General features: G+C 37.6%; 1 protein-coding gene across 2 annotated transcripts; it reads left to right on the top strand.

The window, feature by feature from the left end:
* Positions 1 to 403: 403 nt before the first annotated feature.
* actn2b (actinin, alpha 2b) lies at positions 404 to 25,674 on the top strand. 2 transcript variants are annotated; one of them, XM_055029706.1, is made up of 21 exons: positions 409 to 703; positions 6,387 to 6,501; positions 6,592 to 6,711; positions 7,444 to 7,530; positions 8,167 to 8,254; positions 8,546 to 8,624; positions 11,621 to 11,702; positions 12,742 to 12,827; positions 13,073 to 13,165; positions 13,357 to 13,587; positions 13,785 to 13,932; positions 14,451 to 14,601; positions 17,512 to 17,620; positions 18,696 to 18,836; positions 18,922 to 19,104; positions 19,372 to 19,506; positions 19,790 to 19,969; positions 21,352 to 21,498; positions 22,068 to 22,133; positions 22,225 to 22,383; positions 23,888 to 25,674. In XM_055029706.1, the coding sequence occupies exons 1-21, from the start codon at positions 578 to 580 to the stop codon at positions 24,044 to 24,046; spliced, it is 2,685 nt and encodes an 894-aa protein (XP_054885681.1). In that variant the 5' UTR covers positions 409 to 577; the 3' UTR covers positions 24,047 to 25,674. The 2 variants fall into 2 exon arrangements, with proteins under 2 accessions (XP_054885680.1, XP_054885681.1); XM_055029705.1 differs by lacking the exons at positions 17,512 to 17,620; positions 18,696 to 18,836; positions 18,922 to 19,104; ... (4 more) ...; positions 22,225 to 22,383; positions 23,888 to 25,674 and adding exons at positions 15,707 to 15,765; positions 15,870 to 17,491 and having other exon boundaries at positions 404 to 703.
* Positions 25,675 to 26,321: the final 647 nt, after the last annotated feature.

The raw sequence follows: 26,321 nt of genomic DNA, 5'->3' as shown, positions 1-26,321 counted from the left end.
TTCCTAGGACATTGAGGGAACAATGAACAAAAAAAAAACAAAAAATAAATGTCAGTTGAAATGTGAACAAGGTATTTTTTTATGCATATCCATATTCTGCATAAATATATAAATCAATATTTCAATTTAAAAGGAAAATCACAAATACATCTCAGCTAAAAAAATTGATTGCTTGTATATTTAGATTTATTTACTTTATTCCATTTTTTTTTTCTTTTCAAAATTGAGAATTTATTTTGGGAAGAAAAAAAGAACTACTTCAATTATTAGGTCAACCTCTTCTGATAAGCAGCATTATCAAACAATAAATACTTTTTATTATTCCCAGCAGGCTTATCAGAGCGTGCATGGGGCCTCACGAGGAGGGGCTCGCCCGCGGTGTCATTCATTGAAGAACGCCACTGGTTCAGGACTAATCACAGTCATTGGCTCATCCAGCCTTCTGTGAGGTCGGAAGGACAAGGCCGAGAGGAAGGCACAGAGAGGAGAGAGGCAACAGAGAGAGATTTACCTTAAATCAGCATCGACAGGATTAATTCACCTAAAATCTTCGAGAGAAGAAAAACACCGGTGCACGATGATGACCCAAATAGAGACAACGGTGCACTATGATAACGGGTACGAGGATGAATACATGCTGCAGGAAGAAGAATGGGACAGGGACATGCTGCTGGACCCCGCCTGGGAGCAACAGCAGAGGAAAGTATGTCTGTTTCCTTAATTGTGAAACTGGTTTCGCTTACGTTGCTTACTTTTAAGAAAAATAAATAAATAAACAGCGAACAGAGGTTTTGTCATAATAACATTTATTAAGGAAATGTATCTGGAGGAGAATAGTGACTATATATTATAATTTTAATTTTTTTAAAAATCTGAATCAATTTTAGTTTTCCTTAAAAATTAAATAAATAAGCCATTGCCAAACATCAAGCAGTCGCCTTAACTGTACAACTTTGGAAAAAACGATAAATTTTCCGGTTAACATATTTTCAAAATAAAACACCCGATGGAATAATCCATCCTAAGGTGCTCCATAAGTGTCAACAATTATAAGAATTTATTAATATTCATTTAAATTGGGAAAAATACACATTAACAATTGACTGATTCAAATAATATGTTGATAAATATATGCCCTACAAAAACCGTTCCACTCTACATTGCATTGTTTCATGGTTTCATATTGTTTGAAGTTGAGGCTGACTAACAGCCTGAACCTCCAAAGTCACTACTCTCCTCCAGATACATTTCCTTAAGTGGACTTACTGGGATGTTAGCCAGTCAGTCTATTTGATAAGATACAGTGACAGTTTGAAGTATTTCCTGCTGCGAAGGATTTCACCTTTATTTACACAGGTCAATGTCACTGAGACATGAGCTCTTATTCTCAAGAGCAACCAGTTTTAAACAGATGTAGAATGTGTTAAAATAACCCATAAACACTGAAATTCATCCAAATTACTGAAAAATACCAGTAAAAAAATATAATTTAAAACAGCAACAGGAACACAAATCTAGTGATGCTTTCTTCTTTGTCCCTAAATGTCTAAAACACTTCTGATTACTGAAATATTCACTCTTTCCCCCGATTAGAAGTTGTAAGAAGACTTCTAATTGTCCAAAATCATGTAGACCCTGAAAGGGAATATAGAAAAAAATCTTAGACTGCAGTGCTTTATTTAGGCAACATAGGAAGTTTGATGTATTAATAAAATGCCAGTTATTCATTGCAATGAAATTATACCAATGTAACAGGGACAATCAAGGCCAGCGAGGTGAAGAGCTAATAATCAATTTGAGGTAGAAAGGTGACTGAAATTAGCGATCAAATAATAAATGCAAATGTGTTTTGCAAATAAAAATAAATAAATAAAAAAAACAAAATACCATAGTATTCACAAAGGACCTATGATCAACTTAAACAATTATAAGTGATGCAAAAATGAACACGACTAATTAGATATAATATGCATTAGTCAACTAAAACAATATTTCACACAAAACGCAGAAGTGACGCGTGAATGTCATTTATTGAAGCAGAACGCGTTCGTCAAAGGGTTTATTTTGAAGGGCGGCCCTCACAATTTCCGGGCGCCGTTCTCCTTGAGTGACGTCAGCTTGCCGGAGTCCAGCGAGGGCGGCTTTGACGGACGGATGCGGCGGGTACCAAACTGTCTAACAATAGCCGCTCCAGCGGCTCCGCGGACCGCCGCCTCTCCACTGATACGCCCGGAATGCGGAGCTGTCAACAGATGCTTCCAGCACATGGTGACGCTCTCCGGATCAGAATGGACGCTGCGTCTAATTTTAAACCGGGGACCAAAAGGCATTATAGTGGGGTTAATCCAGCGTCCTTGGGTTGGGGAATTCTTTTGTTTATAGAGACAGAGACAGAAATGTGTTGGAGTTTACCAGCACCAGCTCAACCCGATATAGCCTCGGCCTCCCACGCCGCCAATCCTGGTTTTTCTGAGCTTTAAGAGTTGGCTTGGGCCTCAAAACTGCACCTCCAACACCGCAGTGTCCTTTATAACCCCCTCACTGACAAAATGTGTATTTTTAGGAATAAGCTAAACGATAGTTTCGTTTCTTATTCTTTTTCCTATTTTTCAGCAACCATAAAGTTGTCTTGTGCTCAGCTCAGAGTAAGCATGAAATTCTCATTGTGTGACAACTGTGACTACACAGCAGCATCACTGCATTTAAGCTACAATAAAAACATCTAATATCATACATGGCTCTGTAAAGCGATTCACCTTGTTCCACACTTTTGTACTTGGGTCTTTTTGTGACATATTTATTTGTGATCTTTGAACAATATGAGAACTTGACAATATGCAAAAGTGATTGAGTCGCTGTCACACAGGGGTAAGCAGTAATTAACCACATTTCTAGGACAGTCGAGATTATTTTTTTTCTTGGCACAACCAGGTCTGATTTCTGCCAGGCCTGCAGAATCAAGAAATAATGTAAACAGGACAACATGAATTATCTGACAACATAAATTAAGATGACAGTGACAGCGGCGAATCTTCCCACGATTGGGCAGGCTGCCTGAATTACTCCAAGAGAGTAATCACTAGGCATCCTGGAGGTCACAAAAGAGCTCAGAACAGCTTTTAAAACACTGTAAGCCTAATTTTCCTTCCAGAACTGACTAAAACAGAACACAAAGGCCAGTCCAGCTAGGATCCCCAAGACTTTTAGCAAAATATTCTGTGGACTGACCAGACAAAAGTGGAACCTTTTGTAAAGTGTCAGTCCCATCACCATGGTCAAACAGAGAAGAAGAACATTGACTTGTGGATTTAAGTAATGATGTGATAAATCAGGAAAAATATGAGTGAGGATTTTTTTTCTAGCCTCTCTGACCCCATGAGTACACAGAGACACTAGTCACTCATTGGATGTATCTCACCAATATTTTTAGCTCCAATCGTCACTAGGCAATGGTTTGGGAGAGGATGAGGAGGGCGGCTAGGAAAGTTCTGCAGCTGCGACTGCGTTCAATTTAGAGGAGAAGCAGGCAACGTTTTTTTTTTTTTTTTTTTTTTCTAAACAAGTAGGACAGCCGCCCAATGTCACATACACCCCGGGGAGGGTTCACTCAGTGTGGAATGTGATGCCCTTCACTCTGTAAGCCTGTAATATTCTGTTTTTGCACCGGCACCCAAGGGAGAAGCTTGAGTGACTGGATGGACATGCAAATGCGGTCCTACTGGGACCAGGAATGTAAAACGTCTCATTCAGTGCATGTAGAAAAAAAAAGATTGGTAAATTCAAACTAAATGAGTTCAAGTCTTTCCTGAAGGACGTTTTACTGCTCACCACAGCTAACACTTCACATGCTAATGTTTGTATTATTTTTAGGTTAGACCTACTGATTCAGATCTATTTTCAATAAATCAAAATGCATAAACTAAACTGTCACAGGTTATTTAACAAAACAAGTAGATTTAATCCAACAGACTACAAAACCACCCACATTTATGCATATGCCCTTAATCATTAGGCTCAAAATGGATGTAGTTTTATTTGTAATACATTTAGTTTGTAAATGAGTAAAGCAAATATAAAATGTGGTTGTTGTTTTTCTATTTATCTTATTTATGTAAAATAAATAAAGTAATAGCTGTCATCTATTAGAACAGCTTAAGAACAAACTGCAAATCATTTATTGATCCATTTCTAATAAAAATTATGTGCTAATTATTTTCATTGCCCTTTTAAAGACATTCTTGACAGGTAGGAAATGTAAGAATGTTTCATCTACAAGGAAGAAGAATTGTCTCTTTGAAAGGAAGGTAAAGCTCCACTAAGGCAATAACTCTAAGTTATTGCTTAGTTATTTAAACGCTGGTTTTCATAACAGTAGGAATATTTTCATCCTCTGCTAGAAAAGCTTCTAAGTCCACTCAATTTCTTCACAACAAAGTAACTGTAAAGAGATAAGATACCAGACACATGAACTGGGCTTATAAGGGATTTTCACTCTGCAAACTAAAGAACCTTTTATCTGTTTTCATTAAGATTCAGAAAGTTTAACTCAATCTGGGTCTTGATTCCAGGTCCACAGATAGGCTGCAATAAAAGCAATCTCCCTGGAGGTATAATCCAAAGGCATTATATACAAGAATCACACCAGCTGTTAAACCAAAATGACTTAAAAACCACACACTAAACGCTGTGGAAAGTATATGCTCCCTCACAGATAAAGTATCTGATTAAATAATTTATCTGAGAATGTGAAAATTGGAAATTTTTGCATTCTCAGTTTTCAGAGAATGTGAAAAGTTTCAAATTTTTAAATTTATCAGGAAAATAAGCTCTCCAAACCAAATGTTGTGCTATTAACTGGTTGTGCCACCATGTTTCTCTTTTGTCTTATCAATCTGCTGAGTATTTTTCCAAAATTTGTAGATCTCTTTGAGATGTTTGTTGGATACTGTCTGATGACATTTTGCTCTTTTTCATCAGACTGGCTAGAAATGATTGTGAACATTTGCTGTTTTTCTTCTTCTTCTTATTGTTGTTGTTGTTTTTTTGCTTGTTTTATTAGGAACTTTACTCTGGCAGTGAGGCCTTACAGGGCTTTCTAGAATCAGTCATTCATGCACTCTTTCAGTAATTTTAGTTGTCCTGCTACTTTTGGTAAAGTTCACTGCTGTTACATGTTTCTTTCTTTGGGTATCATGGTTCTGACTGTGGCTTTGTGGACTTCCAGAACTTCAGAAATGCAGTTTAAACTCTTTCACATATAATGGATGTGACCTTATTTTTCACTTGTTACTGAATTTCTTTATGGTGGTGCATAAGATGATTTTAAGATGATTTTTTTCATACTTTTTGCAGACACACTGTTTCTGCAGGACTGGCAGTAATCAGGTCTCAGTGTCACTAATACAAATTAACTACAAATATGGTGAATCCTGGTAATTTGTGATTTAATGTGGCCACAAAATTTTTGCATAGGGTCAAGTGTGTTTGATTTTTTTTCTTTGTCAATTATTGTAAATTATCATGTGACATTAAAATGTGTTTATTGATCTAAAACATTTAATGCAATTTTATTATTTTGCTGTCCAAAAGCGATAGCATTGTTGTTATTTGCAAGACACCAACATTTTCATTTATTCTACATTTTTTCACGATGTAGAATAAAGTTTAAGAATTGATTTTAAGTAATATTTGTTATAGTTTTAAAGTTTCCTCCTTCTTCTTCTACCTCCTGAAATTTGACCTGAATTCTGAAATAGGTGCTATCTTCAGATATGATCACATGTTGTATGATTAGTGGTAAAATGGCAACAAAAAGTCAAAGAGGAATATTTTCCTTGATGTTGATAGAGATATTTAGAGTTTATTTTTTCCCTTTTCCATTTCTTATCGTGAGCTATAGCAGAGAGGTCTAAATTTAAGGCCTTATATCAACTGGAATGCGCTCTGGCCGGTTCCCTGGCTTTCATCTGCTCAGTGCTGAGAACTTGCTGCCTGTTCATGGAGAGACTTTATAAAAATACGAGGAAGACAATGATCTTGTTTTAGAATGGTTTACAGCATTTTAGGCCTCTGCATACAGCACATGTAGTTTAAAAGGTCTTTGCAGAGGAACTATTGCAGGGAAAGTTCAGACTGGAAATTAGAGTGTCACTGAAGGATGGCCTGTTTATAGTGTTGCTTTGACTTAAGGTGCTCTCACTGTCTGTTTGTGTTCAATATGTCTAAAGCATAAAACTTACGATTGGACTTCTTGAACTTCATTTATTTCAAACTTTGGGAAGTTCATCTTACAAACTAAGTCTAACAGAGGTGAGAAAAAGCTTTCTATTAAATGAAATTCATTCAAAAACTTGTTTTAGCTGACTTGTGTGACCCTTTCTTATTAGACCTTCACAGCATGGTGCAATTCTCACCTGAGGAAGGCTGGGACCCAGATTGAAAACATTGAGGAAGACTTCAGAAATGGATTAAAGCTCATGCTGCTCCTGGAAGTCATCTCAGGTTTGAGTCCCTCAGGAAACATCCTTTTCCTGTAAGTGCAAGTGATTCTTCCCAATCTGACATTTTTGCTTCATCACATTTTGCCTGTAGGAGAGAGGTTACCTAAACCCGACAGAGGGAAGATGCGGTTTCATAAGATCGCTAATGTCAACAAAGCGCTGGACTTCATCACAAGTAAAGGGGTCAAACTGGTCTCCATCGGAGCAGAAGGTACAGTCACACAAATCATCGTACATCTCTCTATTGCTAAAGCTACTGTCATGTAGCTTGAGCAATGTTACCATATGCATGATTTTATTGCAGGTCCAAATGTGAAGAAATGAAGTTCAATTTGTTTTAGGTTCTATCTTTACTATAAGGTGTGTGTGTAGACTATGATGGACCCTGTTTTGTATAGTGTATAGTATAAAAAGTACATCATGCATAACACTTTTTGAATACTTTTTAGATCGTCATCTCATTTTCAGTTTTTTTCAATGATCTCCTGATCCTGTTGTGTTGTAAGTTTGATGTTTAAACCAATCCCATGAGTGCCTCCAAGTGGTTAAACAGCTATTAAATGAAATAATAATAATAACAATAAAAATTGGTTCAACTGGCTTCCTATTGGAGAAACATCAAGCACTTAGCATACCGAAGTGAGTGCATTCAATCAGTGTCTGCAAAGCATAGAATGAAGGTAGCAGTGCCGCCTCTATACCCTACATATTATATTTTTAAATTGTGGAGCTCATCATGCCGATCACATACAAAAAGTGAGCAGCTTGACCGATGGAGATAAAACTACGTCATATGTAAGACAGTGGAGCATTGCTGGAGCATTATTTACTTAAAAGTCAAACAAAGACAAAGCATATGTGCACCAAACTATTGTTTATGAAGTCTTGTGTATCTGTCTCTCTCCTGCAAAAGAATTGTAACTGTTTTGCTATTGGATTACAGAGATTGTTGATGGGAATGTTAAGATGACTCTTGGAATGATTTGGACCATCATCCTCCGGTTTGCCATTCAGGACATATCTGTGGAAGGTACGATTATGGGTAGTTGGACATTGAGGACATTTGAAGCAAAACTGATCTTAACAGAGTGAAAACTGACAAGAAAAAAAAAGTTAATTTATAGAACAAGATCTTTCCCCAATTTTCTGATCAGATGCACATCAGAACTCACAGCTAAGAATTACCTGGGACTAGAATGCCATGCTTTTGTTATTTGAGAGTCCGATAATTGGTTCAGGGATGGGTTTCAGAAACAATTATAAAACAACTATTGGTGAATTTCCCCACAATTGTACAATATATTTTTCCATAAATGTCTTAACAGTGATATTTGTTTGTAGTCTCTGTCCCTGTTATTATGTGAATCGGAACATATAATTTGGGACCAAATGGCCCAGTTGAGTCTTGCTATCAGTGTAAAGACAACATTTTGTTTATAGAAAATGAGTATATAATTTTGTGCATTAAATTGGAGCCATATCTGAATATTACTGATTCAGATTTAATTTTTACAAATGTGAAAAATAGTTTGTTTAAATAAAGACAGCATCAGATCAATATTTCTAAGACTTTTGTACCTCAATGCCCTTATTTAAATAATTGATTAGTTTTGCATGTTAAGATAAAAAACTTCCTTTTCAATTTTTAAATTGCTTGCTTTGTTAGAAACATCTGCTAAGGAAGGACTTCTCCTATGGTGTCAAAGAAAGACAGCTCCCTACAGGAATGTTAATGTCCAAAACTTTCATGTCAGGTGAGTTTCAGCAATAAAACCTCCCGGGTGAATCTTTTTTATTCTTTTGTTGCAGTGTTAGTTCATGTTATTCATAGCTTGTGTATGTCCTCGTACTCAAGCAGTATAGCATCTCTTCAACAGAGAGAGAGCAAAAAATATTCTCTCAAGAACTTAAAAACTTGAGTGTAGCATCGATGAGAAGTAGCCAAGTGGAGCTTCCATTGTCCCTGCTTACTGCTGAAATTCAGCTGCAAAAATCTCACGTCTCACCTGACTTGTTGGTTTTTCTCTGCCTGTTGGCTGCTGAAGCTGGAAGGATGGCCTAGCTTTCTGCGCCCTGATACACAGACACAGACCCGACCTCCTCGACTTCTCTAAGCTCAACAAGGTTCTGCGTGTTTGGTTCATTCCAACTAACGCGCAGATTTAAGTAATATTAACACGTTTAACATTGTGTGAGCTGACGAAAAATAACAATGATATTTATTTATTTTCTTTTAATGATTAGGATTTGAGTTGTACAATCCTTCTTTCTTAAATACACCTTCCTGCCTGCTGGATTGTGTTTTTCCTGTGCTATTTAAAGTTTAGTTTCAGAGGTAATTCCAGGTATTCACCTGTGGCCTAAACCTAAAACAAGTTTATTTGCTACTATTTAAGTAATTTTCACATTATGCATGTTGTTTGGCTAATGGTTTTATTGATATCCTAATTTTCAGCCTAACATAGCACATTTTTATCCTAAGTGCATTCGTTTAGTCTCACCTCATGCTTCATTAGCCTCAGCCATAGCTGATTTGTTGCCGCACACTTCCTCTCTGAGTAGCATAAAGAAAAACTGTTTGTCTCTGTGCAGCCAATTGTATTCACCTTGAGATGAGATTTAATGGCCATAACCGTGAGCGGTTGAGCATTTACTGGAAAGGGTCTTGACCAGTCCATCGAGAAATTATATTTACGCTTAGAAGAAGCTTTAACATTTTCACCAGGCTAAGAGGAGATGCTTGCATTAGCATTATGTTGGATGGTAGTATTCTACTTCAAGTCTCATAATACAATGGCTTTCTTTAAAGCTCATATAAACTTACACTACCTGGCGAAAGTATTCATGCCCCTTGAACTATTCTCAATTTTGTATGTTTTAACCAAAATGTTTCAACATTTTATTGGGATTATATGAGCAATGCATAGTAACACAAATTATGAAATGGAAACAACATTATTATGTTTGTAATTATTAAGCGAAAATGCGAAAAGTCCAAAGGCTACAAATGCCACTGCAGCTTGTAAAAGATTATTGAATGTTAGATTGATTAAACCAGAGTAAATGCTCAGTCTTTTAATTTATGTGTGTCATATGAGAGCACAAAAATGGAATTCCTATTTTTCTTTTTCTTTTTTTTTTAAGATGTTTTATACAATTTTGAACACTGGACAAGCTTTTTGGATGACAGGTGAAACAGCTTCCACAAGTACAAAAGTCCAGATTAAATTCTCAAGGTCTGAAAACGCATTAGATCTTGTGGCTAAGGAAAGCTTGCATACCCAATCACAAATAGCAACATTCACTTTACCCAGACCGAGAGTATCCTCATGGTGTAAATGCAGAGCAGGGGAACACCAGCCCTGGAAACGAAGAGTGACATTTTCGTTTGTTTTGGAAACGGATGCACTTGGTTTTCAGCACAGGGCTCATTGGCGCTGACACGGAGTCGACCCTCAGCGTTCCCAGAAACATGAGCCTCGGTATTTGGAGAGATCAAACCGAGACTTACCTTTGGTATTGCCCATGTCGTCATGCCACGCTCTCTTGTTCCAGGGTGCCAGTCCACAAATGTCAGTAAGACGTTTGCAGAATTATTGTCTTGGTAATTGTTAGTGAAATCGCTGGCAATTCCGCAAAACAGTGTTTGTTTCTGCCATTTTGCCACTTTGTTTCTGCCATTTATTGTACATTTTAATACACTCTGTCACATTTCCGCCTGTCAGTTGCGCTCATGCTGCCAGGAGACAGTTACATTGTGAGCCGTTCAGCTGTTGAATCTGGCTCTGTGGAAACATGTTCATTAAGCTCACTTCAGCTTACTGATACAACCCTTGTCAGACTCTCGCACACAAACAACAAGCTCAGGGTATAGCCTTTTGTCCGTTCATCTGTCTGTCCATCCCACCAGTCTGCCACTCATCCTTCCATGCATCTATCTGGTCTACACTTGGATGTGTGAGCAGCTGGCCCTGTCATGTAATGTAGCGCAGGCCACCTGTTACCTTTTTAAAACACTCTCACAGGGACAATAGCAGCAGGATGATGGCATGATCTCTTTACCGCACTCCTCTCTCCCTGATGGCCCACTTACCAGCAAAAGGGTGTGATGTCACTACAAGCTTAGTTTTACAATTGGATGATTTACCTGAAAACTGTTCAGTCCTAACGCTGATTCGGAGTAAAATTTACAGCTCTGGGAAAAAAAAATCTATTTATATATCAACACTAAATGATCAGTTTATCTGATTTGGCTTTTTTGAGTACATATTTCAGTAAAATAAAGTATTGACAACATGTCTCTGAAATTCCAAGTAAAATTTAGTATTTATTTGCAGAAAATGAGAAGTGGTCAAAATGATTAAAAAATAGATGCAGTGCTTTCAGACCTTAAATAAATCAGTAATGAGGTCTACAAACTTGACCCTATTATGGCAGTTCTATCATGAAGAATGGGCCAAAAATGATTAAATATTGTGAGAAACTTGTGGAAGGAGACCTTACATGTTTAACCCAAGTCATACGGTTTAAGTAAGCAATTCCACAGAGTATTCGTTAAATAATGGCTAACTTTTGAATTTGAGAAATAAATCTTTCTGATGATTCTTGCATTTAATTAGCAGAAATAATTTTGGTAATCCTCACTGACTTAAAATAGAAACAGTGAGAAAAAGAGGTCGGCTTTTAATACGGTAAAGTTACATGCTGTAAAGAGTTAATTCAGTCACATGCAGTTGACTGAATTAACTTTAAACCAGCTTTAGCTTCTATACATATTTGCATTCAAAGTAGCAGTATTTCTATTAATACTTTAAAGAGTTCAGAGTCTTAAGGTTCTCCGAACTTGTCCATTATAATCTCTTGTGACATCACAAACTAAAACCATTAACAGTACCAAGTGTGCCTTTTTCAGCAGAAATAAACCTATAGAAATTAGAAGTCAGACAACTTCTACATCTCACATCTCGACACACTGACATTTCACAGTTTTCTTCGTTAAAAAGCTTGAGATAATCTTTAAAGCTGCATGGGAGGCATTAGATGAGCCAACATTGCTCCCTGTGTGTCCTTAACCCTTATCCTTGAGTGTAACTATGCAGAAATTTGTTTACTATTTTTAGGATGATCCTCTGGGGAACCTGAACCTGGCTTTCGACATAGCTGAAAAACACCTGGACATTCCTAAAATGCTGGACGCAGAAGGTATTGTTCTCTGGAAGTCCCAAAAATAAAATCCTGCCATCCATTTTTTACTAGAGATGGAATGATCAAGGTTTTGTGGCTCATTTCTGACCATCTGTATTCATAACATTTTGACCTGCTAATTTAAATTTTCCCCCGTTCAGATTTTATCTCTGAGAACTACAGTGTGAATTGCTGTGAACGGCAATTAATTATTTACATGCATTTGGTTTCAGAAGCAATATTACACAGTGTCAGAGAGCAGAAGCAAAGACAAAATGGTTGTGGTAAAAAATAGCTACAACTTTAAATATTCTTGGTTGTCAAACTGTGACACAAGCGTCACTAGTGTACTTAAGCTGCCGTTAGTGGCATTCAGAGAAAATTGGGATATTCAGCTTTTTTATAAAAGTGAATTTGGATTAATTAACTGTGATAGAGAGTTAGCCAAACAATGGTTTGTTCATCATAAACCAACAGCCACAACTGATTGTAGCATCACTGAAATGTCCGTAGGCAGAGTAGCACATGCTGAGGTATTACTAGTGATTTAAAGCTTGAGAAACACTCCCTTTGACCCAAACCTCAGTCCCCAGGACATTTTTGCTTATTTTACGTATAGAAACAATTCAAAACATCCTGTGATAATCTACTTTTGCCCATTTTTTCTAGAATGCTTTAAGCTTTCAATATCTAAAGAGGTTATTAAAACTGATATTTCCTCTAAGGCATCAGTATTTCCAGATCAAACATATTCCATTACAGATGGAGGTTGAATAATTACAGGAGTAAAACTTAAGAATGTTTCTCTCATGCATTTATTAGATTATGTTATCATCTGATAAAGGGTTTCAGAGTAGCAACCAGCGTGTCTTGGCTTTAACAAATGTTAATTTTAAATACTTCCCCAAGAAACACCCCACTAACATGGGAAATTCTAAAGTTTTGAGTCTTTCCTTTGCTCTCTTATTGTTTTATTTATGCAATTTCTACATAAGTCTTCTTTTTATTGCTGTTCTTCTGTTTGTTTCTCTCTTTCTGCTCCGCTTGTATGGCTCAGATATCATCAACACTCCCAAGCCAGATGAGAGAGCCATCATGACCTACGTCTCCTGCTTTTACCATGCTTTTGCTGGAGCCGAGCAGGTATCGGTTGGGAATCCGTCCTGTTACCACACTTTTTTTTATTTTATTCTCGCAAAGGCTTTCCAAGAACATGGCAGGGTGCAGAAATAAGCTGTCAGTTAGATTTGGACGTGGGTTGCTGATCAGCCAAAAGGCTGTGAGCAAAATGGTTTATTTTATGTATTTATAATGACATATCGTTGGACAAGCCTTGCTGCTTCATTCTGCAGATTTAAATACATTATTGTCATGCTCTGTTCCCTTAGGCAGAGACGGCGGCCAACAGGATCTGCAAGGTGCTTGGTGTTAATCAAGAGAATGAGAAACTGATGGAGGAGTATGAGAGACTGGCCAGTGAGGTAAAGTTTCTTGTCTTTCTTTTTTGGATCCATAAACGTAGCTCAAAGAAAAAAAAAAAAAAAAGACATCTCAGTTCTTTCTACATTATATTCCATAATACTGAGGGCCCCTGGAGGAGAAATTAATTATTCATCATAGATTTTCTTAAGAAGCTTTCCCGGCCTCCAAGTTAGCTACATTTTGTCTCCAGCTGCTGGAGTGGATCCGTCGCACCACTCCCTGGCTGGAGAACCGGACTGCGGAAAAAACCATGGCGGAGATGCAGCGGAAGCTGGAGGACTTCAGGGACTACAGACGCCAACACAAACCCCCGAAAGTTCAGGAGAAATGCCAGCTGGAGATTAACTTTAACACCCTACAGACCAAGCTACGCATCAGCAACCGTCCTGCTTTTATGCCCTCAGAAGGGAAGATGGTTTCTGTAAGTCGTAAGCTTCTTTTCTCCTCATTATTATTAGAAAATAAGTTATTTTTTATTTTTGTATTTTTTTTTTTTAGCTTAAGTTACTTTGTATTTGGGAAATGGAGCATGCAGAGCACCAAACAAGATTGATTTGAACTCTTGCCTATAACAATTAAAAAACAGAAATCTATGATGCACTTTTAATGTGTTCTCAGGATATAACCAGTGCCTGGCAGGGCCTGGAGCAGGCAGAGAAAGGCTTCGAGGAGTGGCTTCTGACTGAAATCCGCAGACTTGAGAGGCTGGATCACCTGGCTGAAAAATTTCGTCAAAAAGCCACCAATCACGAGAACTGGGCCAGCGGTTAGTATCTACTTAGTTTTTCCCAAACTGGGTTTCAGTTTGATATTTGATATTTTTTTGAAACGTTGATGCAACACTTGAAAAAAGTATGAAATATTGAGTCAAAGTTATTTTGGTTTAAGAGTCATTTTTACAAATGCGGCACAAAACTATTCCATTTACCAACTGAAGATTTTGTCTCTTTAAAACCATAAAAATTAATTATGGAAATCGGTCTACATTTGAAAGATCCCCCTGCAGAACTTTACAATCTACCCAATTGAATTTGGAGCAGAAAAATGCAAACCTGGGAAATTGCAAAGAAGAAACATGCAGGCAAAAAAGTGAACAAAAACTCATGCACTGAAAAAAAAGATCAGTGAACACATAAATGTTTGTAAGAGAACTGAAGGAAACTGGATTTTTGTACAAAAAAAAAGTAAATCATTAACTCCTGAACAAAGTTCAGATCACGCTCTCATTTTAGATGTTTTTGGCTTCTGTTTATGTCAGACACCTTCACTTATTGGTTTCTTCAGGGAAAGAGCTGATCCTCATCCAGAAGGACTATGAGTCGGCCACTTTGACAGAAGTTCGAGCTTTTCTTCGAAAACATGAGGCCTTCGAGAGTGATCTGGCAGCCCACCAGGACAGAGTGGAGCAGATTGCTGCCATTGCACAGGAACTAAAGTATGTGGTCCTTGTACCAGATGTGTGCACTCATCTGTCACTCTGAATCAGAGAGAGGACAATACTAAGGTTCTGTCTTATAAATATTATATAAATTGCAATTTGGCAACAGTCTACACTTAGCCTACAAGGTTCAGACGATGAATAACAATTAACCGGTAATTGTAAAGTGTTTCTGTAACTCTACATTTAAAATGTTTCTGGGCTAATCATCTTTAAATCTCGAGCCATGTTCATTTTTTTAAGCTCGGCAATATTATTAAAAAAGAAAAATCAAATGACCAGTTTAAAAGAAAAAAAAATCTATCAAATTCAAAATGATTTTAATGTGTCCTCAGGATATAAAAAGCATGAAAACAATCATCAGTAAGCACAATAATAAAACGTTTAATCAAGTAAAGCACATGCAAAACAAAATTTAAGTATCAGTTCAAATGCACAAATACTTAAACAGGTATGTACAACAAAATGAGACATAATTAGTTACTTTTAAGTAAAAATGGGAGTAAGATAAAAATATATTTGCTTTTTGAAAAATCTTCATTTTGAGCCACCCACAGGTCTTCATGAAAGCTGCAGTGAAAGTGAGAGTTGTATTTTGTGCTTCAGCTTTAACTCTAATTTCTCAGACAATAAACATGCTGCAGATTCTAAAATACAAAGGTAGTGGTGAAACTCTAAAATTGTTTGCTGCAGGCTTGCTTTTGTTTCAGCATAAACAACAATTAAAAAAAATAATTAAAAATCTTATCTTTCAAAATATAAACTAATTGTTATTGATGCTGTTCTTAGAACATATTTTGTCACTGAATTTTATCCAAGCAGTAGGAACAAAAGGCTTTTCTTAGAGCCTGTTGGGATTTCAATCAGCAGTGCATGGCAGGCACCTGTGTGTTGTTAAGCTTTCAGTCTGAAGTTGGCTCCCGAGTGTTTCTGGTGATTATTTAAGCAGCGTTGAGACAAAGGCAAGAGAAGGTTCAACTGACAAGCTAAATGGCCTCCTGGGTTTGTGCAAGGTATGTGGACTGGTTTGATGGCAATTTTTTTTCTTCAAGTCAAACTTTCTATGTTTTAAAATTTTGACAGTGCATTTTACTTTTTCTAGCCAGTTGTTCCTGGTTGTTCTATTCAGCTGGAGTGTCCACACTGTTCCTGTTCAAAATGGTGGGTTTTGCTACTTTTATTTCTTTCCACAATTTCTTTGCCCCTTTTGTTTTTTTTTTTTTTTTTTTTTTTTTTTTGTATTCTAACTTATTTTCTCTCAACAGACTGGGGACAGTCTCTCAAGACAACTGGGAAGGTGAATCCTGGACCCCAAAATGCTAAGACTGAAGACTTCCATCCAATGTCTTCTCATCCAGCTGGTACTTCTGTATCATGGATGGTTGTTAGACCCCAACACCAAAGTTTATTTTTGCAACCCTCCAATCAAACACGACCTGTGGTCTCTCTCGTGCCTGAACCTTCCAAACTCCTTCCTGCTCTGAAGCCAGAAGGACTTGCTAGTATGTGGTCAACAGATGTGTCAAAGAAGCTTCCCCTCCCTGCTTCTGATCCTGAAGGCTCTGTGGTGTCGCTGCCAGTTGCATCTCTGACAGAGCTTTCACCCCATCCAAAACTACAAAATCCTTTTGAGATTCAAGAAATTACTCCTCCTCCTCAAAATCTCAAAGAGTCTCCAGTTTCAATTGTTGACCCTCCTGAAAGTCTTCCTTTATCACCTTCAAATCCAGAAAGTCCTGAAGTCTCGTGGCTGGTTGACCCTGCAAAGAAACTTCCTTTTCCTTCCAATCCTGAAATGCCTCTGGTGCCCTGGAAAGTTGGCCATTTTAAAATGTTCCCCCCTCCTCCTCCAGTTCTAGGAGGATCTACAGGTAACTGGTTGGCTGATCATTTGATAAAGGCTCAAACCCACACTGATACCCCAACAAAGGAAATGGTTGCTCATCCACTAACCTCAGAGGATGATCCTGTAAGATGGATGGCTCAGCCTCCCAAAAGGAAGTCGCCTCTTCAAAGTCCAGAAAGTACGGATCCTTTGGGGTTGACCACTAACGAGCATGAAAGCGACCCATTCAGAGCTGCTGTTGCACAACTCGGTGAAATGCCTCTAGAAAGCTTTGCCTCTTATCTTCCACTCACACCTGACCCCAGCCTTCCACCTGTTGTGCCAGAAGACCCTTCTCCTTTGAAAGGAGGCCCAGAGCAAGAAGTATCAGAGGGTGAAACTGAGCCCCTTGCATATCAAGAATCCTCTTATCATGGTGGTGAGTTAAGCCCCTACAACTCCCTCTACGAGCAGGGTGACTTGGAGCATGAAATGGAAGATTATGTCGTCCCAATGTACCTTTACAGTGCAGGAGGGATGCCAATTGGAGTTATGCCACTGCCATACCTGAACCAGGTTGTGCCGAACATGTGTTACTACTTGACTGGGTGGCTTCCTCATGGTACTGTGTCAGACATGCAGGCAAACTACGAGGCTGGCGGAGACTATACAACTCAAGTTGGCTATGAAGAATAGCCTTTCCCTGCAACTGAAGGCCCTGGTATTGACAGCCAAGCTAAGGTTTCTAGCTAGCAGGTGTTGGCTTACTGAAAAGCTGATTATCAAGTCCAGAATTAGACAATTGAGGGTTAAAGGCAGCTATAGTAATTTCTGCAGTTTACACCCATGGTCTTGACTTGAAGTGGTTTAAAACTTACAATAAAGAGGGGAAAAAGCAACTTTGAATGTTTGTGTGGTTCTTGAAAGTGCTTCAATGTTGTCTAAAAGTGTTTGTCCATTTAAGAACTGTAAATTTGGATCCAATATTTGTAAGTGGCTTTGGTTATTTAATGTAAACTATTTTGTAGGTGACTCTGGCCAAAAACATTCATTTATTTTATTTTTTTAACCATGCATTTTAGTGAGCTGGATTACCATGACATTGCCTCTGTAAACCAGCGTTGCCAAAGCATCTGTGACTTGTGGGATAAATTGGGAACTCTGACTCAGAAGAGGAGAGAAGCACTAGAGGTGAGACAAAACCTTTACTTACTTGTGATGAGGTGTAATTTAAGGCTTTCCATTCCTGAAAACATGCCAAATCTCCACCAGAGGGTGCTGATGTTTAAGAAACACATTTGCACGTCTATGTAGAACCCACCCAGGGTTCTGATAACCTGAAGAGTGTAAATACCTTCAAAATTTTAGTTGTAGAGTACAAATGTATTTCTACTGAAAATTTGGCTCATGTCTCACTAGTCACTTCCTCTGATCCAAGCTGGTCATTCCAGACCTGCAAATGTGTGAAGACCTGGGAGAAGTGCCAAGGATTAGATCTGAATGACAGTGACAGGGGTCATTTTTCTGTCCAAGCCCCTGCTCCACATCATATTCATGCCTGTGGGGAAGAGGCTTCGTCACTAACGACTGAGCCAGAGTTTAGTGGGTGGTGGGGATTAGCGTGGCCAAAATGGCATAAGACTCCCTCACCCTCTCCTCCCACCTTTTGCTTTGAGCAAAACCGGTGAGAGGATGTTTGGATTTTAGATGTGCCTTCCTCTGTGAGGTTGTTCAAATTGCCACATTACAAATACAAACTTGGGCTCTACATGGCAAATCAACTATAAAATAGTGCTGAGTTTGAGAATTTAGCATCTTTTTAATTTGCTACAATATGTCTTGGAGTCTTTTGCTACTGCTGAAATGATTTTGAAAATTATTTACAAAATGTAAAATAGTTTAGATCATTTCAGATAGAGATCAGTTTAAAGTCCTGCGACAGATTCTCACTTGGCGTTAGATCTCTAGCTGCTTCATTGTAATTAATTTAACTGGAGTCATCTTATTTAGATATGAGTACCGAGGGCTGAATAAAAATACCTGCTAGATTTTTATTTTAAGTGTCTAAATCACATAGCAAAATTCTTGTACTTTAAAACCATAGAGATCCTTGTATCTACAACATAAAATCCCCTACAAATGTGTCGTAGATTTAATGTGAAAAACACAGCAAGAAATTCAAGTGGTGTGTATACATTTTTGACCTGTGTAGCATTCCATAAGCCATGTTTTGATTCTGAAAATATATATCTTGTAATCCTCTCAGCGCGCAGAGAAGTTGCTGGAAACTATTGACCAGTTGTTCCTAGAGTTTGCAAAGAGGTCAGCTCCCTTCAACAACTGGATGGAAGGAGCCATGGAGGATCTGCAGGACATGTTCATAGTTCACACCATTGAGGAGGTCCAGGTAGGACTTCGGCACTCCCCACATTTGTATGGCCCTCTCATTGATAACGACCCAAGCAAGACCAACATCAGTATATCTTCTCCAGAGTCTAATTGCTGCTCATGAGCAGTTCAAAGCCACTATGCCTGAGGCAGACACAGAGAGACAAGCCATTTTAGGAATCCACAATGAGGTGCAAAGAATTTCACAAAGCTACGGGATTAAGGCCAACATTATCAACCCTTACAGCACCATAATGACGGAGGAGCTTCTTAATAAGTGGGAGAAGGTAAGTTCAGTTTTAAAACCTGCACATGCATGCATGCATGCATTATCTTCAGTTGTTGGCATTCAGCTGCTGGTTATTTCCTTGTTTGAAAGGATTAATTATGAGAAGAGGTGCATAGATGTTGGTGTTTAAACGCAGTAATTAGGAGATGAAATCCATTTGTAATTGTATAATGTGTAATATCTTGTACTTAAAATTAATCTCTTCTTAGGGAGAAATTTCTCAGCTTTCATCATTAGTAAAAAGTGTTTCATATGTGTTTCATAGGTAAAGAAGCTGGTTCCTCAGAGAGATGGTTCCCTCCAGGAAGAGATGGCACGCCAGCATGCCCACGAAAGGCTGAGACGTCAATTTGCTGCCCAGGCCAATCTGATTGGACCCTGGATTCAGGCCAGGATGGAGGTTTCCAAAACTTTAATATGAAAAAAATATATATTTTAAATGCTATACCATTCAGATGCAAGGTTCTTCTTGGATTTTAGCTGATAATTAAATAGCTTAATTAAGCACTCTTTTTTTTCTCTTTCTTTTTTTTTTAACATCGTGCCTACAAAACTTTATCAATTCTTTCATACTCAGATTTTTTTTAGTGGCTTGTGGTATCTTTGAGAAAACTGTGAATTTAAAATTAAATTGCCCCTGTTGCACACTGTGATTTATTTATTTATTTTTTTTTTCTGGACAGGAAATTGGGCGTTGCTCTCTGGAGATTGGTGGCACACTGGAGGACCAGATGACCCAGCTGAAGCAAATGGAGCATGTGATCATTGCATACAAGCCCAACATTGACAAGTTGGAAGGAGACCACCAGCTAATCCAAGAGTCACTGGTTTTTGATAACAAACACACCAATTACACCATGGAGGTACAGGATTGGGTGGATTAGTTCTGAATATATAAATAAAATCATGAATAGAATGCTTTAATTGCATGTGTTAAAGTAAATTTTTTAACATATTTACCAGTATGTGTGTGTCTAGGTTATTTGCCAAAGTGTCATTACTGCTGAAAGTTTCATAATTTTTCACACTACAACCACAAACCTCACTATTTTTATAAAGCTTTTTTGAGGGTTGGCCAATTCAAATTAGTACTTATAGTAATTGTGAAGTAAGAACATTTTACAAGATTTTCTAAATTAATTTGAAATCTGAAAAGTGTGGCATGCATTGCTATTCATCAGTTCTGATTTGGGATATGTTTAACCAGTTTTGCAAATCAAGACAGACTTTTTTTTCCCTCTTTATTCTTTGCTAAAGATTATATTGCTTTAATTAAACGTATCTGAACACGAGCTTTCAAGGCTGTGCATGTTCCAACACTTGGATATGCTTTAATTCAAACCAATGTGTTGCTGACCTGGTTCTATGTTTAGGTTTGTTGTTCTACAGGAAGTTGCATTTCTGGCCTACTGCTATTGCTGAGTATTTTTTCCAACCCTTTTGGCTTTTTCTATAAGCTCTGACCAGTTTCTATGTCCGCAGAAGACATACATGGTGCTGTCATTGGTTGTGATGTTTCTCAGACGGTCAATTTCAGTTTCTCTTGACCAACTTTAATCAACTGCTTCCACATGTTTGCCGTGACCCCTAGATGGTGGCAAACTAGATTTCCTGTCACAATGACTTTCTACTTGCCACAATATAAGGAGTACAGGACTTATAAATGTACTGACAACATACTCTCTCATGTGAGCTGCAGCTCCATCATAATTACTCTGGGACTCTTGTTTGGCCTCTAGTTATTGACTCCTGCCATGGGGTCTTTCTGCATTGAGTTTTCCTATTTATTTTTGGGTTCTTTCCAAGTGCTCTGGCTTCCTAGCACATCCTATTAACATAAGTGTTAGGTTAATTGATTACTCCAAAGTGCCCTTTGGTATGATTATTTGTGTGCATGTTTATGCATCCCATTTATCTCTGTTTTGGCCTGGGATGGCTTGGCAACCTGCCTAAAACCCTGCGACCACTGGAATTACTTGCATATTAATGATAGTCATATTTTGTAGATGGTTATCTGTAATACTATATGAACAGCTTTTTGAAAAACTTCTGGGTTGTGTTGGTAACGTAACATTACATTAAAATATGTTGATGTTTGTGGTTGTAACATTAGACAGATCTTAAGAAGCGTAAGCTATGTAACATTTTCTTAGGCACTGCAGTGTTTGAAAAAAACACAACCATCCAGTATTTTCAGATATGCTCTCCTCCTATTAACATATCTGCTCTGCCACCATATTTACAGCACATCCGTGTGGGATGGGAGCTGCTTCTCACCACCATCGCCCGAACCATTAATGAGATTGAGACCCAGATCCTCACCCGGGATGCCAAGGGCATCAGCCAGCAGCAGATGAATGAGTTCAGATCTTCTTTCAATCACTTTGACAGGGTACAACCTTATACCATTCATACTCCATGGGTCATTTTCTAGCTGTCTTGAGTTGATTATAAAAAGCAGCGGCAACAATACAGGAGGAGGTAGCGACTTACTCCAGTTTCCAGAGGAATCCTTGTACCTGAGGGCAACACCACCCAAGATATTCCTCTTGAGTTTTTTTTCTTTTTTAATCTTAAACAGCTTCAGGGAGTATGCTTATCTTAGCATAGCATGCTGCTGTGACTTGAATTTTCCATTTATTTCTAGCCTTTAGTGATATTCTGCACCATCTTACTATTAATTTCTGATATTAGTAATCAATAAGGTTTCAGTATTTTTCACATTGGCATGACATTCTGTTTCAGATAACTGATTTTAGCATGGTAGCTACAACCGTTCAGCGCTTTAAAGCCAAATTCACTGACATTACAACAGTTGATGCTGCAAGATTTTTTGACACACAGGCTCTGCTTCATTGTGTTGCTGCCAGACACTGGATGATCCATTCAATGTAGCACATGAAGTTCTTTAATATTATCTGACTTCTCTGCTCCCTTTACATTTGGCTCGTCTGACTGCAGAAGAAGAACGGAGCGATGGAAACGGATGACTTCCGAGCTTGCCTCATCTCAATGGGTTATGACTTGGTATTGCACATCTTCCATTATCAGCTGTTTCCATTCTTGTCCACTGTACGCGAAAGCTCGCATGCTCACTCTGAAATAATATCTGCTTCAGGGAGAGGTGGAGTTTGCACGCATCATGATGCTGGTGGATCCAAATGCAACAGGGATCGTCTCTTTCCAGTCTTTTATCGACTTCATGACCAGAGAGACGGCTGATACGGACACTGCCGAGCAGGTCGTGGCATCCTTCCGGATCTTGGCAGCTGATAAGGTGTGTGGGTTTGAGCTGCGGTGGCTGGCTGGCACCGGAACAGATATTTTAAGCTTTTCTTTTCCAGTCATCGTTTCCATGCCGTCGCCCTGCTTAGCATCTAATATTGTGCTCATGATCTCAACATCCAGTACCAGAGTCACTTTTGTCCACCCTCACAAATTTCTCATACGCCCGTTAACAATATGTGAAAAGTTTTAATGTGAATTTGTCTTTTCTTGCATCTGCATATCATGCGAAGCAATTCAGAGAAATTCAAGCTTTAACTTTTTTCCCCTTATTTTTAATTTTTTCAGAGATTTCAAGTTAAAAAATATTTGTTTTAAATAAAATTACATGTGGCTTAATCCATTTAAATTAAATGTAACTGAAGCATTTTCATCTGTATTTTTCTTTTTAACTTTATTGGAGTTTTTTTTTAAACATCTCTAATTCTGACTTTGTTTTCTGAGATACAAATGATACAGAGGCCCAGTCCTTTCAGAGCGGCAAGAACCCATATTTATCTTTCTCTTCTGAGAATGACAAAATACTAAGGGAAGTAAAATATATCTCCAAACAGCAAAAAGCGGCAACTTGAGGTCACTGGTTGCCATCTATATCTCTATGACAACTGGTTGTTTTGGTCTGAAGGTTTATCTCTCCTAAAATCACAAATGTAAAAATGTAAAGCTTGTTAAATTCTACCACACCTTCAACCCCAACTTGAGTTTTTCCACAACAAGCACTTCATGTGGATTTAGTGAGAACAAAGTATGAATATTTTCAAAGGCTCTGCTTGGAAACTGAATTTTTGATGCTAGGGGCCTGATTTTATGCCAAAAGCTCTGAGAACCTCATTAGTGTTCATGAAATCATAAAGCTTTTGAATACTATAAGATTTAAATAACAATCTGGTGACCTCTTGGGGAAATTACAGTGGGTTGTTACTGGGTCTACCACCAAGATAATCTTGAGTAAATGTCGCCAAATCTGTACAGAAACAGTCCAGTGGTACAAAACCAGTATTCTTCTAGGATTTAGTTTGCAGAAATCCTGAAACTTTATTTCATTCACCATGATGTATTCTATTTTTATTTTAAAAACTATCCTTTCATAGTTCTTTTCAGGAGTCAGATTTTACAAACGGACTTAATTTCCTTCCACATATTGTTGCCAATTTGTATATATCTTTTCTGCCTTTGCCTGTTCACCTCAACATGAAGAATGAAAGTGTGTGCAGACAGAGCCAGTTTTAATGGAAAAAATATATATAGCCAATTTTTCAAATTGATGCCGACAGTCTCTCACTGCCCCCCTGGTGAGTTTGTTGAAAAAAATATATATATCTGCCGTGTTTCAACAATTCACACCCTCCATCGAATAAATATACTCAAACAAAAACTTGAAACCACAATGAAGGGTGAATTTATTTCAAATAACTTTCACATACCTTTAGCAGGAATGGAGACAAATGTGGCCAGCAGCATCTCTCCTAAACTCAATTTTGTTTTCTCCCCCGTAGCCTTACATCCTTGTGGATGAACTCAGGCGGGAGCTTCCTCCTGAACAGGCGGAGTATTGCATCATGAGGATGCCTCCTTACAAAGGGCCTGGAGCTCCACCGGGAGCGCTGGACTACACCGCCTTCTCCACCGCCCTCTACGGAGAGAGTGACCTTTAGTTTGTGAAGACCTTTCGTCGGGCCATTTTCTTCCCACTCCGTATCTTTTAATTAAAATAACTAAAAGGCATACTGCATAGTGACTCCACACGTGTTGAATGAATACAATGCTTTCTTCAAAGCACCAAAAAAAAACCTTAGCCTTTTTTTTTTTTTTCGTGAAAAACCATAAATGCATTAGACATTACTATGAAAAATCCAAATAATTGAGAAAAAAAGGATTCAGCATTGTTCCTGAGTTTAGTTTTAGTGCTGGAAGAAAACTAAATTCCTCAGAATGCCTTCTATATTTATGAAATGTAATGTGCAGATAGACATAGATTTAGCGCATGTTGCTAAACACCTTCTCATCCTTGCGATGTTTAAGACCATGCTATAGGTTCACATTGTTTGCACGTTCTGTATGCATCCCTTTAATCCCTTGTAAAAGAGGTTTTAAATCTCAATGGATTTTTGTTTTATCCTGGTAAAATGAAAAACACAAGATAGCTCTGCTCTGAAGCTTACATTTTTATAGATCAGTTGAATTTTTGGGAGTTTCATAAAATAAACACCAAGCCGAATTAAAGACCTGAAACTTGAGATCAGGAGCAATAATTAAATTAAAACGTGGCAGCTTCTTATCATCTGTCTGTATTAGACGATCAAAAAAAAAAAAGCTTGTTCTGAGATATCAGATTAACCCACAAATTAACAGATAAACCTGGGAATTTCAGTCCAGAAAATTTGTGGTATTTTAAAATATATTGTGAGAATACTTTAGAGGACATCAAAATTACAAACCCAAGTTCCTTAGAAGTTCAAGTTCATGGTGTTTAGCAGAAAATCCATGACATGGTTTGGCCCCGATTTGTTTGAAACGCAGTGTAATGTTTTCATTTTTCCTCACAGTGGCTTTGTTTTGACAATACCCCTTTCCGATATGCCACTTTTAAGTGTTTAGAATGAATTATGGTTTGGAAAATGCTATTTCAGACCCACTGCCATCCATCAATAAACAGTAAGTTCCCAACAGGCCAGAAATATACATCACTAAACAGAAAAAAGGGGGAACCACATGAATGCAAAAGTAAATATTTACAGTGATTTTAATGCTCCTTAAGTGGAAAAACACAAAATATTAAATATGTAATATTCATTTTGGAAGTGACGTAAGGTGAAATAGTATTTGGCAGCAACATGCTGATTCCTCCACATAGAAATACAAAATAACTGCTGAGCAGCAAAGCATAAAGCAAATGAAAGTACACTTTTGCACATTTAGAAAAGATACATAATGAGAATTTTGTCTTTTCCTTTGTTTTGAAGCATATATTAGTGGAACTCCCTACACCCTGAACGGCAACACAAAATATGTATCCTCTTGTAGTTTTCATATTGGATTGCATTTACGGAATAAGCATATGTAGGTCTGCAGCATTAAAGTTTGTCTGTTTTTCATTTGGCTTTATTACTATTTTAATAATGTAATTAAGTAAATGTAATCAAAATTGTATTAAATTCCACCTTCATGTTGAAAATTGTCAATTCACATGAAATAAAAATCATTTGGCCCTGTGACCATGAACCTTTTTCCAGTTGTACATCAATTAATAAATAACTTCAATAAAGTATTGTTGCCAAATTAATTCTTTCTTTGAGTCTGGTGGATTATTGCTTGAACTGTATTTATAATTTGACTTGTTAATGTTTATATGAGATGTAAATATGTCAACGAATGAAAGCTCCTGTGTCAAATTAAAATATGAAATGTATAGTTGAAGGTTTTCTTTTTTTTTTTCCAAGGATGCACATGAATCAACTCAGTTTGTTACAAGTGGGTAAACATCTTTGGCAATTAATATTTCTTTCAAATAACATGGTTTGAAGCACCTGATGATACTTATATTTCTGAAATTGCAATATCACTTATAAAGTCACAGTCAGGCTTGAATTAATATATTTCTGAAAAAAAAATCAGTAAATCAGTTGATTATGTTTGCTTTTCAGCACCTGAAGGGCATAAAACTGAAGACTGTTGAGCTGTTCAACCTCATTATGCTCTTGCTGGACTCCACATGAAAAATGCATGTTTTCTGGGGGAAAACATGCATTTCTAGGTTTCTAGTGTCATTATTTGTGTGAACAGAAAGAAAAAGATTAAACATATTCCCATTCTTTTACACCGTCACTGAGTTTTCTGCTTGAATTAAGAAAGTAATTGCATAGGTCTCTAAATGTAAAGCTTCCCTTCTAATGAGAAAAAAAAAAGCTTTGCCAATAACCTTGCTGTCTT

The sequence above is a fragment of the Poeciliopsis prolifica genome, unplaced genomic scaffold, assembly GCF_027474105.1.
Source record: "Poeciliopsis prolifica strain line A6 unplaced genomic scaffold, Auburn_PproV2 SCAFFOLD005, whole genome shotgun sequence".
NCBI classification, from domain to species: domain Eukaryota; kingdom Metazoa; phylum Chordata; class Actinopteri; order Cyprinodontiformes; family Poeciliidae; genus Poeciliopsis; species Poeciliopsis prolifica.
This window is presented reverse-complemented; position numbering and strand designations above follow the sequence as displayed.